The following is a 19,822-nucleotide window of genomic DNA, read 5'->3' as shown; positions in this document are numbered from 1 at the left end:
AGGAAAGCTGACACTTTGGGGATCTCTCCTTTTATTTCAGAGCTTGACTGGTGAAAATGAATGGGGTGTTTGAAGCTGCTCAGTGACCTTATGTTTCCTTCAGGATTGTATTTGTGTCCTTGAACCATTCAGTTATTGAACCTCTCAGCAGCGTGCTGGGGATGGTGCTGCAGTCCTTGTGCATGTCTTTATGTTGCTCTTTCACTTCATTTTCCCCTGCAAGCTGCTTCCCCTTCCTGTCTCCGTATCCTTCATGTTGGGCATTTAATACCTGGCACCAGTGTCTCTTGCTTCCTCTGCTTGGAAGCTGTGAAAGGCGGTCTCCGTTGCTGGCCTCCCCACAGCTGCTGCCTGCCAGATCTGCTTTCCAATTAACAGCCGGTCAGGCAATCCCCAGGACTAGCAGCTCTGCAGTGCTAAATCACATGCACTGATGGAACTTGATTGAAGCTGTTCCTTTTCTCCATGGGGAATTGCCAATAATACAAACTGAGCAGATACACAAATGAGGCTGGAGAGTTTGCAGCATCACCCAGGTGCCACAGAATTCACAGGAGAAACCAGTCACCTCTTCTGGGATGGAGCAGACTATTGCTGCCTTGGAGGTAACAGCCTCCTGCCAATGGCCCAGCATAACTCCTTTCACTGACACTCCTTGTGTTTGCTGTTTACCAGGTTCTCATTGCTTCCCATTTGCCATCCTACGAGCTGCGTCACAACCAGGTGGAGTCCATCTTCCTGTCTGCTATTGACATGTATGGACACCAGTTCTGCATTGAGAACTTGCAGGTATCTACCAAACTTCTCTCCTTGTTGCCCTGCTTTCTTCTCACTGATCTTAATGTTTCTCTATTAAATGTCACCTGTAGTCCCAAGGTCCTCGTGGCTTTAAATTGTATTGTTCTGGTTTCTAGCTTCCCCCTTATTTTTGTTTTCCTTCCTACACTGATATCAGAATGACCTCATTGCAGTCTACACCTTCCTCAAGGGGGGCAGTGGAGGGGGAGGTGCTGATCTCCTCTCTCTGGTGACCAGCGATAGGACATGAGGAAATGGGATGAAGCTGCGTCAGGGGAAGTTCAGATTGGACGTTAGGAAAAGGCTCTTCATTGAGAGGGTGGTCGGTCACTGGAACAGGCTCCCCAGGGAAGCGATCAGGGCACCAAGCCTTCAGAGTTCAAGGAACGTCTGGATGATGCTCTTAGTCATATAGTTTAGTTTTAGGTAGTCCTGCGAGGAGCAGGGAGCTGGACTTGATGATCCGTATGAGTCCCTTCCATCTTCAGATATTCTATGATTCTATGATTTAATATAAAAAGGTGATACTCCTTGATGAACAACAGGAGAAGCATGGAAATCAGAACTAGTCAGGCTTGATTTGGTTTTTGCTTTTTTGCCTGACCCTGTTTGCAAAACAGGCAGTTCTCTTTTAAAATTCTGCTTAATGTGATCTCTTCTAGAAACTAATTTTGTCTGAGACATCCATCTTTGATGTACTACCCAACTTTTTCTACCACAGTAACCAGGTGGTAAGAATGGCAGCTTTGGAGGTAAGTTTATTCCCATTGAAAAAATAAACATTTTTAATTTTTCTACATTGTTTTGTTTGTGTTCGTTTTTTTTTGTCGTTGTTTTGAGCACTGTTACCCTGCAAGATTAAGAGAGCTGTAGGTTGTGTGGAATCTGGCATACTTGGAGTCTGGCATTTAACAGCATTAATATTCATAATTGACTAAAATTTCAGATTCAAGTTATCTTCTTTGTTTGAAGAAGACTTAGGTGGTTGAAAGGATTGAAAGTGAAGCTGCTGTTAGAGAATGTGGTCAGCCTACCCTGTGTGCCTTGTGCTGATGGTTGTATCCTGCCAGACTGGCCTTCCTCATAGAGTAACTTTAAATTCTGGTTGAATTAGAGTTCTATCTAGATATTCATTTGGAGGTACCTGTTTGGTTTTTAATATTTTTGAAGTATCTGGTATATTGTTTGTCTTCTTTCTCTCTTTCTGCTTCCTTAGCACAGTTAAGCTGATCAAGTTTTCTCTTTAATCAGGTGTATGTTCGAAGGGCATATATTGCCTATGAGTTAAACAGTGTCCAGCATCGCCAGCTGAAGGATAACACTTGTGTGGTGGAGTTCCAGTTCATGCTACCTACCTCCCATCCGAACAGGTCAGATTGTGTGTTCAGCTGCCTTTGGAATTGGAGGTTTATGAGGGGCTACATCCTATCTTGGCAAAGAAAACTTGCAATAGAATTGGTGGAGAAAGGGAGAGTCCTAGTGCCTCAAATAAGCACAAATTAATTAAGACAAAACCCTACATTACCCCGTTCCTTCTCCTAAGTTATTTAAAACCTCAGGGGCTGTGGGTAGTAGTTTCTGCAGTTTGGGTTCATTTAAATATGACACAGTTTTCATGTATTTTCTGATTTTTAAGTTCAGATTGTGTAGTAACTTTCCTCTAGAACTTCAGTTCTAGCTGAATCCCGAGGCTTCCAAAAGATACAATTCCAGACAGAATAATCAATTACTGGGAATTTAATAAAGAACAGTCAAACAGTCTCTGTCCCCTTCCTGCAGCGCTCCCCTGCCAGCCCTTTGTAACTGTTTGTGATTGGCTCTACTTTCAAACCTGGCTTTACTGGATGAGGTGAAATCTTTTCTAGCATGTGGTTTTTTGACTGGGAAGACCAAGATGCATGTATGAATGTATTTCAAATAGAAATGCTGAAGTTGACATATTTTGGTTTTCAGTCAGTATTTTTCAGAATGTATTTCTCGTGACTACAACCAAAAGCATCAACTATTCACTGCCCTATCTTATAGGAGAAAGGTCGCATCTCGTAGTGTGTGCTAAAATAATTTAAAAAAAAAAAAAAAACAACCCAAAAAAACCCAAACGAACTTGATTATCAGAACTTCTTCACCATCTGTCAGGTTAGTCAGTTCCCGTGTTTTTTCATTTGCAGCAGGAACTCAGGAAGGTACTTTAGACAATATTTTATTTTTGTCCCAGGCAGCGGAGAGTGTGCTGGAGCCTAGAGTGCAGTGAGACTCCGTTGCCACTGGGTGCCACTGTTGATCTGTGCTGGTTTGGCAGTATGGTACCAGTGCTATTTTTCTCCTTTGTTTCCAAACATCTTTTTCCTTATTTTATTTTTTGGTGGGGCTGGGCAACGGGGTCCGGTCTCGCTTCATTGAGAATCCATCAGTACATTTTATGAAATGGTTTTCAGAATCTGGTTTGCTAGAAATGAATGACTGTCCTCAACAAGCAGCACAAAACGCTCATGATACAAATGGGACATGCATTTGGTCTCATCTGTTTCCTACATTTCTAGAATATTTGTAAATAATTGCATACTATTTTTAGTACCCCTTTATAATACTCTCCCCCCTCACCATTCTTTCTCCATTTCATCTCTTTGCTGGTCTCAGTTACCTCTGTTGCTTGGGGTTGTTTGGCCTGCCCATGCTGACCACTACTCTATTACTGTGCGCGAGCTTAATTGGACAAGGTCAGCTGGGAGAGGAGAACTGTTACCTGCTTGGGGAATAGCTTCTTTGTCCTGAAATCTCCTCTCCCCTTTACGCTGAATTCGCTGGGGCAATGTTCTGAAGCTCGGTTCTGCTTCTCAACCGTCGGCACTGCTGATGGTTGACTGAAAATGCATCGCAGTTCTTGTGCAGAGGCAAGCAGGCGTGGGGACATATTCACTGCTTGCATAGGCAGGTTCAGTTCCTTTGAGTTGCACCTCCATCTGTTAGCGATGAATTTGGCTCCTGTTGCTTGATGCAGCTTCTTGCAGTGTATGCCTACTTGTGCAGCTATTGTGTGGCTGGGTGCTGAAGCACAGCCGGTAGCAGGATACTGAGGGTCTTAAATTAGCACTGAGTGCGTAGATTTAAGCTAGCTGTAAAGACAGACCTTATGTTAAGCCCAAGACACAGAAATCTCAAAACTCTGACATTGTCTTGCTTAAGTCTTCTTTGTTGTTTTTGACCGTGTTCTATGTCCATCGTATGTTTTTCTGTAGCATCGTATCTTCTGTAGCATGAACTTTTAGACTGAAAAGCTAAAAATGCATTCCAAGGGTAAACCCCAAAGCCAAAATATCCCAGCTGACCAAGCAAAATGTTACTTGAGGCTCTGCAGGGTTCGGTCCTGGTGAACCAGAAGTAGATACCAGAGAGCCCTTAAGAGAGCATTCTCTTTTGGACCTGGTGGTGTATGATGCCACACATTTTTCAGCACTTTATCAGGTATTTTTAAGCCCTGGTCCCTTTTGTGTTTGATTTCTGCGAACATTTAAGGGCCTGAATTTTACTGGAGCAAATACTCATGTAGAGAAAATTGCAAGCTGATAATGGTTGCTATATTTAAATTCTTTGTTATTGGTATTTAACCCCGCTATGCCTTTATTGAATTGTAACAGAAACAATCACAGTCACTACTTCTGATCTGACTAATCACAGCTAGGCACTTAGTCTTTGTATTTTTGGCCATTGAATGATTGCCATCAACTACCCACAGGAAAGCTTTGCATGGAAGCAGAGAGGAAAGAAAAACCGTTAAATCTGCTAACAGAGTCATAGAAATGCAACCTGCTCCTGGTGGGTTTTGTGGGCAGAAACTGTTTTGGGAATTATTTGTTTAAATTAATAGAAAACACCCTGTTGTAAGAATCCACACTGATCCCGATTGCAAGGGTAAGACATAGGGAGAAAAACTGCTTATAATTGAAACCATAGAGGGGTTTATAGATCAAAACCAGCATTCCTTATTGCCCAGTGCAAGGCAGATGAGGAGTACAGTGTAACCATCTGGTGCCTTTTGCAGTAAATGGAGTTTGCAAGCCCTCTCCAAGCAGAGGGCGTTGCAGTAATCCAATCTGGAGGAAGCGATACAAGGGTATCTACAGGATGCTGATCGCTACATGCTGCAGCAGGGTACTGCAAACAAATGCTTATGTGCAGAGCCCCTTGCATTTGGATAACCTGCCTCTTTCAGTCATCTAGAGTCCTGGTGAGAAAAGATGTGAGAAAGAAATGAACCCTGTTCTGAGCTGTTCTTTGCTTCCCTCTTGTTCAGACTGCCCTGCTGAGATGGGAAGCTGGTGGAATATTGACTGGTGTTTAGAGAGTTCAGCTTCCTTTGTGAGAATGGCAAGCCAGGTGACAGACACTGAAAGGCCTTTCTTAGGTGTTCAGCACATGAAACAGTGCTTGCCTAATCTTAGCTTAAAATCTTCTGTTCAAAGAAACATTGTGTGTCTAGTATAGGGAGAGGGAATTATAGTGCTTTTTCAACAGGAGAAGTTTTTTTTTTCTAATAATCCCCCTCTTCTCTCCTGCTTTTGAACAGCCTTTCTTATGTCTGAAGCTGTAAGGTTTAAATTGAACTGGGACATTGTCTGCTGTAGCCAGCTTTTGGAGCCTGCTGCAGAATCGTGCTGCTGCACTGCTCCTCCTAAAGCATCCCCTTTTCTCCAGCTCATTGCATTCCCCCAGCCAGGTTGTTCAGCTGCTCTCTTGATCTTTCCTTCCCCAGTAGCAGATGTGCTGGAGGATCAGACGGGAAGAACTCAGAGGTAAATGTGTTCCCTCTGTCAGATGCTAAGGCAATTGCTGACAAGGGTGACTTAGAGATGCTATGTATATCTTTTTTTGGGGGTACGGCAATGATACCACAGAGCTCTGCCTTCTGAATATGTTGAGCCCCAAAGGAAATTGAAGTATAACCGAGCCTGTTTTGCTCACTCTGATGCCTTAGCCATGCCTTCCCAATCCGTCTGTGCATTGAGCCTTCCTTTTGTCCCACATGCCACCCTAACTGCCACACTTGGCCTTGAGATGTCCTGGGGAATCTTGAGTCAGGATGTACCATTGGAAGGTGGAAGTGAAGGAAGGTTTTAGCACTGCAGATTAAGACTTTAAGTTCTGATAATTGGCTTAGTTAGCTTTAAAGCAAGTTTTACTTTTGAAACTTGATAGACAAGATGTCTGATACCAGCTAACCCTGGTTGCATTTGGAGTTGGGAATGCATACAACTCAGCAAACATGGACATACAGGCAAATGCCTTACTTAGACTTGTCTCTCTTGAATTCATTCTTGGGACTGCATCCTGCTGTCTGTGATGCTTCCAAGGGTGGAATTCAAATCTAGTCATTAGTTGCTTTGTATTTCCAAGGGTATCAATATAAATGTCTCAACTGTCCTGTGCTTGGTTTTGCCCAGTATCTCCTCTTTCTGTGCTTGTGGATGTTTGTTGACACCCTACTTGGACTTTGATGTTGCTGATTTCAAGGCTTAAGAGTGCATGATCTCTCCTTTGCTGTCTCTTGATGTTTTATCGTCTATGGAGTATTTTGGTTGTTCTTTTTTGTCAGCCTCTTCCTTAGCTTCCTTAGGTAGAAACCATTTTGAAGGCTGAAAGCCAAATTAAACATTGCTGTTTCCAAACAGTGCTTTTTACAGAAGAGTAAGAAACCAAAACTCGCTTACACTTACAGCAGTGTTTATATGTTCCTTCCTACTATCATTTTACAATGATATACTCACAAGATTTGAATTTCTGACAAAATGGAAGCGTTTTCTGTGGGCTAAAGTAGTTGCTAAAACAGCCTCTTGCATCAGTCTTTGGATTGCTAGTATTGAATCAGCTGTGCTGCTTTGGACTCTAACCGTATGAGCCTGGAGACTTGAGTGTATAACTCGTAGTGTATCATTAGGTAGCCTGAGGTCCCCTCCTTGTTGCGGGAGACTGGCTGATATCAGGAGGGAGGAGGGGAAAATGATTCCAGGACACCTGTAAATCCCTGCAGTTTCGTGCTGAGGGTTTGATGTTAATTAGACAGCAGGCAGCAGTAATGTGTTGCAGTTCCCTTGGCTTGCCTGTTTCAGAAAGGGCAAAATCTTCCAACAGAGCAAAGAAGGGGCTGTTGAAGGGGCAGCAAACTGAATGGAACGACGATAATTTTATGCAAATTGGACTTCAGTAGCAGATTCAGCTTGGCTGAATCACAGAGGGAGCAGAAGAATAAGGAAAGAAAGAGGGAGAGGAAAAATCCAATCAAAATGTATGGTTTGAGGCATGTTTCACAGCCTTCTGTTTAGATTCTTCTACAGAAATGAAGAAACATAAGAGGAATGCCACTGGTCACAGCCAGTGGAATTGCTCTTTCTCCTGTGGTACTACTGTTAATAACTACAAGTGGGTTATTCAGCCGACCTCTGCTGATTCCGCATTGCTGCCTGATTTCAAAAGCTTTGCCCTGCACTGGCACTCAATCACAGCTTGATATAACCAGTGGTGCTTTGCATGCATTGCCATCATTTTCATAGGGGAGTGCTCTTGTTTAAAAAAAGGAAAGGGAGGGACAATGGGAAACAAATCCAGATTCAACCAGGAGGTGCAGGGGGGAGCTAAGGGGATTTTTGTTTGCTTGAGCAGAAGGAGTAATTGTAGCAGTAGAGCTTGCATCGATATGGAGCAGATGCCTAGTGAGATCAGCTTCCCCGGTCAAGAAGGGCCTTTTTAAAAGGTCAAAAGACACAAGGAGAAGGGCTGGGGCTGGTGTGGTGAGAAGGTTTCTGATCCTGTGATCAGCTACGTGAAGTTGGCTGTGGTGAACACTGCCAGCGTGTGCTCCATCAGCTGTGCCTTCATTCAGCTCCCAGAACCGTGGTGCTGCTCGTTGCACTGATGTTGCCATAAGGCCAAGCAGGCTGGCTTGCGGCTGATGTTTTATTTGTCAGAGCTGCAGAGGTGTAGATCAGTGAGTGGAATGCATTTTCACAAGCCTGGTTGTGCTGCAAATATCAAACCTTTACCTCTTAGTGCATTTCAGTGGCAAGTGACAATCCAGCTCCTGATGCAAAAAAGCCCTCCACAGCTATAATGACTGTAGATACAAAGCCAGCCCTATAGTGTGCAGCTTGAAGACCATTCCTCCATTCTTTTCTGAGATCTCCAGCCACTGGGTCTTCTCTTTTCCTCATTGTGATTCTTGCCGTAATCTCTTCAGCTCCATACTGAGTGGCTTGAGAACAGTTCCTGGAGCAAGGCAACAGGGTGCCTTTTTTGACATGGGAAGGAACATTTGTTATGCTGGGTTTTTTTCTGTCTGTTTTCTGAAAGCCTTCCAGGGACTGCTACACGAGTGTACCAGGTGTAGGAACTGCCAGTCTTCTCCAGACTATTTTTTCCACCTGAAGTAGATCACATGCAACTTCCCACCATTTGCCAAGCAAAAAAAAAAAAGTCTCAACCCCCTGAAGCCTCGTGGCCCTTTCGGTTCTAACCACAGGCTCTACAGCACAATGTCTCTCCCTACTGCCTCCAAATGAAATTAAATACTTGTGTTATTTGCCATTGAACAGATATGTCTTTAGGCCATTTTGTGCTTTCTCCTGTATGGCTTAAGGAGATCATGGGAACTTTTCGTGCCTCTACCAGTAATGCACCAAACATACAACCTTGTAGTGAATATGACTCTGCTGTGGTAAAACCAGTTTGAGAACAGGACCAGGTGCCGTCAGTGTATTTAGCAGTGTGACCATGGAAACACACTGATCATTAAGTACCAACACTTCATGCCCAGTAACTTGGGGTCTTGCCTATGGTCAAGGATGTTAAGAAAGTCTGTGGTTTGATCTCCTACGGGTTTCTGCAGGGAAGGGGAGAGTGAATGTCCAGTTACATGCTCCCTGAAGCTTTGCTTTCAATCTTTTCATGTTTGCTAATCTCTTTGCACAAGCCTCCTGTGTGCATGTATTTTTTTTCAATTTAATCTTTACTATTTTGAATGTCAGGTCACAGCAATTTCTACATCTCGCATGGAGCAATGTGCCGCCTTATGCTTTCATGAATGTAGCTAGGATGGGCTAGACTGTGCTGTTTGTATGCTGCTATGAAAATGTGCCCCTTGCCTTCTTTCTGTCTTATGTGCATCACTAAGCCCCAGTCTGCATGCAAAAATGTGAAGAGTTGGACTGATGTTACAAAAGGAACTGTAAAATTTTCCTAAAATTAGCCTTAAGTTCTGCTTGTTCTTTTTGGTGTTTGAGGCCTTGAATGCTGAAAATGCATAGTATTATGTGGTGTTTATGTGTCTGTTTGCTTTATTACTACATTGTTGTGGGAGCCAGTGCATGGGCTGCTGCTTAGCATAGAGGTTTGGCAATGAGGGTTTGGCTTGTTTTCCTGAACCTGTTGCAATCTTCTGTGTGATATGGTCATTTTTTGCATCTGTGCTGTTTGCCCTTCTGTCAGGGAGTGCAAACTCCCTGCTCTGGTCTTGCTTGTGAAGCTCACTTGGTGTATGCAAAGGGGTTGAAGTGGGTACGATAAAAGATGCTATAGAAATGCAGGGTACCTTCCAATACAACATGTTTTCCTGGGGTATATTATTTGCATGTTATGTGCATGGTCTGTGCTCATTCCCATGGCAGCCGTGGCAAGCGAAGTCAGGTGGTGGGTGCCTTCTCAGGGTCAATGAAATTGAATTCTGCCTGATACCTGATGGTTGACAAATTTTGGTTTAGTAATTTGTAAACTTGTTGCTGGTCTGTGTATCAGCTCGATAGTAGTTCTTTATTATGGCTTTCACTAACCAGTCTAACTAACTGTGGTTGTTTGATTACAGAGGGAACATCCCCACGCTAAACAGGTATGGTACATCTTTTAAAATTTGAAAAGACAGACTAGAAAGAAGTAGCCTAGTACGTAATGTTTTAACATGTTTTGTTTTAGTGCCCTTACCTTTACATGGGAAGCTCTCAAACGTAACTCTTCTTTTTCCTTCGCTTTTCCTCTCCCTTTGTCTAAAACATGTTTTCAGCTTTTCTTTACCCTTTAAAAAAGCTTTGCATGCAGCAATCTTTAAAATTAAATTTGCCAGGTGACTCAGCTCATCTGCGGTATGGTACACAGCAAACTTCTAGCAGCATGCTGTTTCTTAGGGTCTCTTTTTGGAACTGGGTTCCCAGCTGTTGACCCTCTGGTAGGGTGTCACAGTGAAACAGGCAGTTACTCCTAGCCGATATCATACCTGTTGCTACTCTGGTTTCTTGCAACTAGCTTAGAATTTGTCGAGGCTGTTTCACCTCCCTCACACCATAGATGAATCTACATCTCAAATAGCTGACAGCATGTTTTGTTGTGTTTTGGACACTAATTTTTCCTCCCATGTCTCAGTTGAAAAGTATTTCTTGTTTTAAATAATACATGAAAAATGTCTGCTGTCTTTTTGTTTAGTTACTGTTCTGTGGTATTTTTTGTATTAGTTGTAAGAAATGTACACCAAGGCATGTCCTGAAAAATTTTTCTCTTTCAAAATGTGAATACCTATTATTTATTACTGCTTACAAGCCTATTTAGGGAAAAATAGCAAAAATGGGCTTGAAAGTCTCATGCCTCTTAATCAGAGATAAATTACGGAAACATAGAGAGACTTTAAACATGGAGAGCTATTAATCAAACCGATGATACTTTAGACTTGTTAACAGTGTACTTAGGACCATATCACAATGGTTTCCTGTATGTGGAAAGAAAGAAATCTTAGTAAAGCTGGTAAGTAGCAGTGTCAGCAATCCACAGTTTGGTCCTGAGTCTGTGTGGCTGGTAGCAGTGCCGTAGGCAGCATGGCTGGGCCCCTGGTTTGCCTGTTGTGCCACTAGCGTCTGATCCAGCTCGGCAGTTGAGCATCTTTTTGACTTTACAAGTTGTAAGTCAAACATGTGCTGTGCTGAATCAGCGCCCTGATTTTTTTTCCCATTGCCTTCTGCCTCCTGTCGTGGCACCAGTTGGGGAGGACGGAAACTTAACTTCGTTAATGTCTTCCTGAGCCCCGGGGAGAGAGAAGCAAGTGAGAGTGTGCTGCTGTGTCGCAGAGCAGTGCCGTGTGCCAGCTCGGCATTTCTGTCTCTTCAGAGCAAGCTTGAAGGTCTCACCATGTTGCAGGAAGCTTTTGAAGTAGGTCCCTCAATGAATTAAGATGACTCTGTAACACAGTTCAGAAATTAGAAATAATTCCAGAGAAGGCAAAACCCAATTCTAGTAGCTAGGGAAAGGACGTCTAGTTAGTTGTATGCTTTTTGTTCACTGTGTGAGAAACTTCCTCTGCTAGTCTTGACCATAACATTGTGGATCTTTAAAAAAAACCATAAAAATCACAGCCCAAACCCCAAAATAACACAAACTATTTCACAGCTGGTGTGTGCTGCCATAGCAGTTGAACTGTATGAGAACTCAGTGATATTTTAATATATTCAGGATCTTGCCCTCTGCCAGGAAAGAATGCTGACCTTTAGTGAACGGTGCTCCTGCTTTAAATAGAAGTCTCTTACTCAGTGCCTTCCTCTGAGGTTGTGTAAATCTGTTCCAGTCCTTCTCACTTAAATAAGGAATTGGTCCTGTATGAGTGATGTGTGTACTGCAGTGAAGCTCAGTGCTTGAACAGCAGACATCAGGCATGAGTATGACACTAGTAAGTGTCTGGAGCTCTGCCTTCCTTGCTCCTTAAGATAGATGTGATCTGTGGCCAACTGCTTGTATTTAGCAGCTGCTACCTTTTAGCAATCAAAACTAAATGAGTAGGGGGAGTTGCAATGTTTTTAAAGTATGGATTAAATTAGATGGAGAAGCATGTTAATTTGGTCAGCAGTTAAAGTGGAAGGCACTGTAATAGGACTTTATTTAGGGTAGGAATACTAGTGTCAGGCTATAGAAAACCCCGTTTCTAGTATAGGATTTTAGAGAGGTCACTGTACCCCACTGGATTTGAGGAGTGTAAATTACAGTATGACCAGAAAAATTGTGGAAGCAATAAGATAATATAGCTTGGTATATTTCAACTTAATTTGTAAAAAATTTACTAAATCTTTAAAGCTTCAAAGCTTAGAATTATTGTTGTTTATCTCAGTATTCCACCTGTAAAGCAAAACGTACATACAGGAGGAAGAATACATTCAGCTTTTCATAGTCATTATTCAGCTGTCATCTCAAGAAACTCCTTAAGAAATACTTGTTTTAAAGGGTTATAACATTATTTCCTAACTTTTTAAACTCTTCCTGTATATTGGGACAACATCCAGGTAAGGGCATTAATGGCACCAGAGGCATGGCAACATCGCAGGGACTTTGGAGAAGACAGCACAGCAGGTCTGGTGTGCTGAAGAATCTAACAAATCATGCAACAGTTATATTGGATAAACAGCCACGCTTCAAATGGTCAAAACATACGCACATGCACAAATCTTTTTCCAGTTATATTCTTCTCTCCCTTGTCCCTACTAACTGTGATCTTATTGAATTGCCATTTAGAATGTCCTTCTCTTCCAACCTCAATCACTACGGAATGGTCCATGTAGCTAGTGTGAGTGATGTACTGCTAGACAATTCATTCACTCCACCGTGCCAGCGGATGGGTGGAATGGTCTCCTTCCGCACATTTGAAGATTTTGTCAGGTATGTGGGGAAGGGTGACAATTGTTTGTGTTGCCAGCTTCCTAGGTGGGCCCAAGTGGAACTGGACAAAATCTTTGCCTTGTCTAGAGTCAGGTTTAAACTGGTCCTGAGCTTGTTTGCTAAGTTTCTGGAGTTTCAGGTGGAAGTTTGTTTGGATCCCCTTGTCTGTCTCCTTGAAATAACTTTTAGACTGCTGTAAAAGCAGTTTGCAGCCAGAAGGATCAGCATCTTGAATTTCTGCTGATTGGAGATCATTTGCAAATGTGCTGATTTCTTCTAACGCTCTTGTTCATAAGTATATATGTGGGAGGATGTGTTCTTTATGCTTTCAACCTTCTGGGGTAGGCAGAAAAACCCCAGCAGAGCCCATAGCAGTCGTGAGGGCCTGCAACCATAAGATCTCTGACAAATGTTAGAAGATCCAGGCTCTGCTTTGGTTTGAGGGGTGGAGGAGGTATTGCCTCCTCATCTTTTGAGTTTCAGTCCTGCAAAGGGAATGAGCCCTTTTTTCTCCCTCCCCTCCTTAGCAACATGATTTGTGGATTTTAGTGCTATATACTTTCGGTGGACTAACAGCAGTGTGTTGATGACTAATACTTCTCTGGTGTATTTCAGAATCTTTGATGAAGTGATGGGTTGCTTCTGCGACTCTCCTCCCCAGAGCCCAACCTTCCCCGAAGCTGGCCATGCTTCCTTGTATGATGAAGACAAGGTACGGTAGTTTTTTCTCTTGAGGTTGCTCTCAGGTTGGAAATAGAAGGCGTGCAGAATGTCGCAGTGACTGCAGGCTAGATACTTTTCACTAGTTCGAGTGCTGGAAGCAGAAGTTAAGAGCTTTATGTATTTATGTATGTGATTTGTTGCTTGTTCCACAGCAGGTGATTCAAAGTAGGTGGCCGCTTTCTGACTCTGTTCTAAAACTACGTCTAAGTCTCTTACTGTCCATGTAAATTTAGTTTGTAGCTTTTAACATCAACAGAATTACTGGATCCACAGCAGTGTAACTGAGAGTTTAGACCCACAATTAAGTTTCCAGACCTTCTTTGTGCATTGGGGTGTTCATCTGCATATTCAACTGCCTTTACCTTAAGTCTGACTTGCCTTATTTTCTGTCTTACACCCTTCCTAGTCACATTATGTTCTGATTCTTCCCTCTCTTCTACCTCTTAGAACTGTTTTTAGGAGGAAAAGATGAGAGGAACCCCTCAATTTTTGCACTGATGTGGAGAGCAGGTGCAGAGAAGCAGGTGGTTTATAATCCTTAGTGATAGAAGACCAGTTTCCTTTAGAGACACAGGTAGCTGCTCCAGTGCGCTGTCCTGCCCCCCGCAACAGCGGAAGCTCTGTTGGAATACAGTTTGTGTCCAGAATAGGGCTTGGTTTTAAACTGATCCATTGATCTTGATGTGTGCAAGTACTGTAGCCTTGTTCCAGAATATTGCTGTCAACCTTAATGTCCTCAGATCTCTCTCTTTACCTCCCCCTCACCTCACCAAGGATAATTTCCTGTTCGTACTCAGTTTTTCAGAGTTAACTGCAGGCTCTTAAATGCTAAATTTGTCATTTCTCCGAGTTCTTATGTTACTGATGCTTCCACATTATTTCATTTTGTTGTAGATGTGAAAACACACATTGTTTTGCTCCTACACTTTGAATTTGCTTAATTTCATTATCTTTCTTGATGGCAAAGTCCTCTCATGTCCTGCCTGTACTGCATCTTGTAAAGAGAGGACCTGACCCTGCATTCTTCCTGCATCCAAATGAAGCACACTTGAGTTAGCCAAGTCAGATGTGACCGTCAGAATTGGATTTTCCAAATGAAGCTCCTGTTCGCTGTTTGTGGACATTAACTCTTACTTCTGTGAAATTGCAAATTTGTGAGGCTGCTTGGTCAAGGATTTCCCTCATAGTTTTCCTTGGTTTACAGCATGCTCTGTTGACGTCATTTTTCCCTAGGGCATCTATATTTTAGAGTTGTATTTAGGGAGCCTCTTTTGAGAACTCACAGGTGTTAAATTGTTAACTATATTTATGGGAAATGTCTTCTTTAAATTGCAGAGTGCCCGTGAGGAGCCCATTCACATTCTTAATGTTGCTATTAAAACAGACAGTGACGTTGATGATGATGGGCTGGCAGCCATGTTCAGGGAGTTCACACAAAGCAAGGTAAGTTGATTCTTGATTCTCACTCTGGAACTGTGTGATTGTGCAGGACAGTTCTGTCTGCTTTGGGAAAAGTCAGTATGTTCCTCAGTTTTTTGTTTGATTCTTTGTTTCAAAACAAGTAAATGCAACAGTTACATCCTTAATTTATCCCTCCTAAAACCTTACCACTTCTTTGACTGGATGAAGTTGCACCTTTCTGAAGCCTCCAGGTCATTGTTTCTCTTTGCAGTGCATTCTAATCCATCAGGTCAGGACTTCTTCCCTTTAATTTTTGATAGGGTAAAAGACCTTTAAGGTTTTAAACGCATTAGGTCAATCTTCATTATCTATTTCCAGATGCTCTGAAAAAATGTGCTGTATCCCTCTCCCTGTGGTAAAGTTGTTACATGAGTAACAGAGGCATGGAAAGTGACATTAAAATGGCCTATATTTTCTGTATCACAATAGTCTTAATGCAATTAAAATTCTTTCTCCTTGTTGTTGACATACTGGAGCATCCACCTAGATATTTCTGGCACAAGGTGGAATGCTTTGGTATGTTCTGTTGCTCCTTCGTAAGTATGGGATACGCTTTAGAGTACCAAATGTTAGTCCTGTGGTCAGTTGTGAGTCAACATGGGCTGGGGATAGCCTCCTCGTGTCCAGTCTGCCCTCTGGTGTCTGCCGGCACTTGCTTTTCTGGTTGGTGTGAAGAACTCCTCAACTGGCGTGTGGATGTGAATAGCCCATCAGGCACCGCTGCATCCATGGTACCTGCAATGACTATGGGAGGACTGAGCGAGTACTTTCTAACTTCACTTCCCAGTGTGGGAGGTCATAATACATTCTGCAGAAATGAGGGGTTCCAAAATGGGGCTGGTGTCCACGCAACTTCAGCAGCTTCCTGTCTCTTTAAACAAAGAAAATAATCAAATATAAAAATTAAAACTAGTTCTGCTTTTCATCTGCTTGATCATGCTCCAGGCGTTTTATGGGAGGGGATAAAAGGAAAGAAATAAAAAAAAAATTCCAAAACACATTAAACTATCAAATAGGTTGATCCAAATTGTCCAAATAATCTTCTAGTCCCAGCATGTTGTGTGTGGTTTTTTTAATAGAAATTAGGATCATATACTTGTAAATGACTTGTGGAGGAGATTGAGGCAGTCAGTGTAAATGGAGTTTCTCCAGGTGCTGATGGCTAATCGCTCTGTAATAGCTGTGGACTTGCTGTGAGACCCACATTATTACGATGTAATCAGAATCCTGTTGCTATGCTGTTATTGTCTGCCACTTGTGGAATTTTAAAAGCAATAACAATTTTTGCTTTTTAAATCATGGCATTATTAAAGTTATTTTCTTCCTCTTGCCATGAATATAGTCACTGATGCTCATTTTCAAAGGGCTTAACCTTAGTAAAACATTTCAGTCTGTGCTGAAAGGGGTTGTTTTGTTCCTGGTCTAGCTGGGTTCTTGTTTCTTTTTTGTTGTTCTTTTTTTTTTTTTCTTTGCTTTTAAATTGGAAAAAGGAGGAGAAAGGAAAAAGTTTTAGGAAGAGGAGCAGAATTATGAGATATTAACACTTCAAAAGATCAGTGGTGTGGCAAATACTGATGGCAGCACTCATTTGAAATGTGACTTAGTGGAATTTGATAAAGAAGGAAGCAAAATGGATATTCTCTCATGTATTTGAAAAAACTAAGTAAAACCTATCATTTATCACCTTTGCAATATTGACACATCTGTCCTTTGGTCTGGGTTGTCTGTGTGCTTATTGTGCCAAAGTCAAGTATGTGCTACACGCTTCCTTGGGTTAGTTCCTTTAAAACTCATTTTCCATCATTTTCCATGGCCTTACCATGTCTATGCTGTGCTCCCTTCAAAAAGTAATCTTTGCAAAAAAGACCAACTTAGTTTGGCAAATGAACAAGAATCTTTCCTGCAAGATTTGTATATGACTCTTCTGCTTTACTTGTTAGCAAGGCTCAGCTGGAATACTATGTTCTTGTGGTTTGGTTACTTACCTCTTCACATTTAATGTATTTGCTTATGTGTACCACTAGATGATCATCAGATGAGAAACCTTAGCTATGAGTAGACTGAAGTAGAGCTTTTTCAGTTCATAGAAGATTTTGACATATTTTTGAAGTGTTCTTTTTCTGTTAATCCAGTCACCTGATTCCATCCTTGCCTTTTTACAGAAATCAGTCCTGATTGAACATGGGATTCGGAGGCTGACTTTCCTGGTAGCACAAAAGGTATTTTGATATTTCTCAGGCTGCTCAGAATTCTTTGGTTTCTAGCTCATAATAGCATTGACATTTGATGTGGTTTTTTCCAAATTAAATGCTGTATTAACTATATTTAGTTCTCTCTTCACTGTTTTTGTTCTCTAAAATTTGAGATGGTTTTGATGCATTCGCTTAAGAAAATTAATTTACAATTGTAAACAATCTTGGCACCTCTTGTATTCTTGAATTAATTAATTTTTGATTTTCATCCTAATTGCTAGCTTTCTTCTGCTTTTTTTTTCTTGTCTTCCTGTGTTTGTATGTTTCGTTTGTAAGGACTTCAGGAAACAGGTCAACTATGAGGTGGATCAGAGATTTCATGTAAGTAAAAAGGGCCTAGAACACGGTGGTATTCTTGACCTGAGCCCAGGAGACACGTAAGTGACTCTGGGCTTCTCATTTGGTTCTTAGTCAGGCATTTAATGCCAACATAGGTGTCAGAGTTAAGTGAAGTATTTAAACAAACATCTACCTTCAAATACAGGAGTGGGCTTTTTGCATTCAGTGGGGCCATTCACACGCTAAAGTCTCGTTACCTGGCTGAACTCATGACTGCCACATTAATAAAGATCTTGTTTGTTTCAGTATTGTTTTGTATTCTAAACTGTAATTATACAATTAAATTTTTGTATTTCTTATGTAGTGTGGTGATTTCTTCAGGCTTCTTACTGATTTTAAAATAACTTAGAGGAGTAATTGAAGTGACTTGCTAAATTTCGCATAATGGCTTAGTGATGTGGAAAATGTTTGATGCTCTTACTGCTAAGAATTATGTCTTTCCCCAGGGCTTGGGCATCAGTGAGGGCTAGTTTGACCCTGTTTTCAAGGTGGCAATGTAAGGCATAAACCAGATTTTTATCCCTTGTGTATCTACTTTACAACTCTGGAAGTTACTAGGAGCCTTGAAAGTGCAAGAACTTAATCCTGTGCTCAACACACCTGGTTTAGCAAGCTTTACAAAACGAAAACTAGTTTACAAAACACCAAAAAGTGTTTGAACAAATGTGGGTATCACCACATGGGAATCGCTGCCCACAGTACAGGTACAGATACGTATCAATCAACGGCTTGTGTAGGAAACTGGACTCTTTGGAGAGGTGTTGGGACCTGAAGCAAGAAAGTCCAGGCTTTAGATTTAAAAAAAGGAAGTTTTAGAGAACTGAATTGCTATTTGGGGAATGAAAACTAAGAGTCTATGAATAAGCACTGTAGCATGCATCAGTGGTCAGAAAGGAGACAAAAAATAAAAGGAGTCATCGCGAAAAGTTTTCCCTGAGCTGCCATTTAGAGCGATGGACTGTTAGGATGCTTCTAGTTCCTAAGCCAGAGGAGGCAGCGTGGTATATCATCTGTTTGCAAAGTTTGTAGAGTACCTCTGGGATCTTTTGTGAGTGTCAGTCTTTATTACTATCTCCTATTCTATTCCATTTATTACTGGGCCAACTATTAGCTTAGCCAGGGCCTGGGCTTGGGTTTGTTTTTGTTTTAATTACAGTCTATATAATTAATTCCCAGCATGTTGAGGTAATAGAGAGTTGCTCCAGCAAGCTTCCAATTTCCTCATCTCATTAGGTTTTTAACGTGATTATTAGTATAATAATCAACTATGATGATTTCTGTTGTAGCTTTTCACATTCTGCGGTTTGCAGGGTGTCTTGATTGGCTAATTTAGGCAAATTATTTTGATTGTCTTGATGATGGTTGGTTGATTAGAACACAGCAGGGATATAATTCTTCTGCCTAGGAAATGGAGCACTCTTTTGGATTTTGGTACCAGAGCACTGAGAATTTTGTGTGTGTGCACATCTAATTACTATATTTGCCCACAACACTAGTCAAATGCCTTGAAAGCAATTACATTAGTGATAGAATGAGCGTGGATGATGTTAGGAGAAATTGGCAGCGTGCAGAGGAGGACAGGTAGGAGGGATTTGGAAGAGAAGTGAGGAAACATGAAAGTGGTTGTTTTCTTAGAGTATACTTGATGCTCATAGGCTCACCTAATATGCCCATTGCCTGAATTTTCAGGCAGGATTTCTTGTACCACTGGCTAGTCTGAAAGACACACTCCAGGCAAACACAAGTTATTTTGCTCAACTGAGAGTCATCAGGTGAAGTTCTGGGGACTGTTTTTTATAGGAGGTAAGGAAGATGACTAGCTAGAAGATTACTTCTAGCCTTAAAAGCTTTGTTGCCCAGTGGAGCCTTATACTCTCACCATGCACTGGTTGTTGCACTGAATCAAGCTAGGGTTGCAAGTCTTTGGTTGATAGTGAAATGTGATTCAGAAATTCAGTGACTCCAGGTCTGATACCTTCTTTTTTTCTTAGTAAGACAGTTCTGGCAAGTTGCGTATGCTCTCTCAGGTCATCTTTAGCATGAATGGCTGGTACTCTCATGTTGGTGCAAAGCATTCACAAAAGTTCCTCCACCCAGTAAAACTGTAATTCCACAGAAATGGATGGCTTTGCTTGGATGAAACTGGAGGGATAGGTAGAAGGATGCTGTTTAGTCTCTCTTCTTCTAAGGCACGTGCAATATGCCACAAAAATGTAAAGCCTTTACCATTTGCTAGGATTTTATCTGTGCAATAGAATAACAGAGAAACTTAATCATATTTGGGGGATTTTTGTAGAGTACTATTTAATACATGAGGATAAAGTTATTTGATTATAATTAATAGTTTTCCTTGGGAAAAGAGTATTTCTAGCAGTAGTAGTATGAAGAGAGCTATAGAATACAGATCATTGTTTTTGTGTATGTCTGCTTACATAATGGAGTGTTAATATCATTGTATGGCTCCCAAACATTTCCACAGTAATCATAATCAAAATAGAACTAGAAGAAGTTTCCCACTGCTGTCTCGACAGTTCCATGTTATTGTCTGTTAATAATTGACAATAATAATCAAAAGCCAA

General features: G+C 41.5%; 1 protein-coding gene across 1 annotated transcript in view; it reads left to right on the top strand.

Moving 5' to 3' along the window:
* ACACA (acetyl-CoA carboxylase alpha) overlaps positions 1-19,822 on the top strand; it is a gene marked incomplete at its 3' end in the record, with an annotated part of 83,937 nt that overhangs the window by 42,196 nt on the left and 21,919 nt on the right. The window contains 9 exon segments of the mRNA XM_009585363.1: positions 676-789; positions 1,461-1,550; positions 2,050-2,168; positions 9,647-9,670; positions 12,325-12,468; positions 13,084-13,180; positions 14,527-14,634; positions 16,815-16,871; positions 17,181-17,225. Of these exon segments, the coding sequence (XP_009583658.1) occupies positions 676-789; positions 1,461-1,550; positions 2,050-2,168; positions 9,647-9,670; positions 12,325-12,468; positions 13,084-13,180; positions 14,527-14,634; positions 16,815-16,871; positions 17,181-17,225 (798 nt within the window).

This window comes from Fulmarus glacialis, unplaced genomic scaffold, assembly GCF_000690835.1.
Source record: "Fulmarus glacialis isolate BGI_N327 unplaced genomic scaffold, ASM69083v1 scaffold389, whole genome shotgun sequence".
In the NCBI taxonomy this organism is placed as follows: Eukaryota; Metazoa; Chordata; class Aves; order Procellariiformes; family Procellariidae; genus Fulmarus; species Fulmarus glacialis.
Note: the sequence above shows the minus strand (reverse complement) of the source record. Positions and strands in the feature narration are given on the sequence as shown.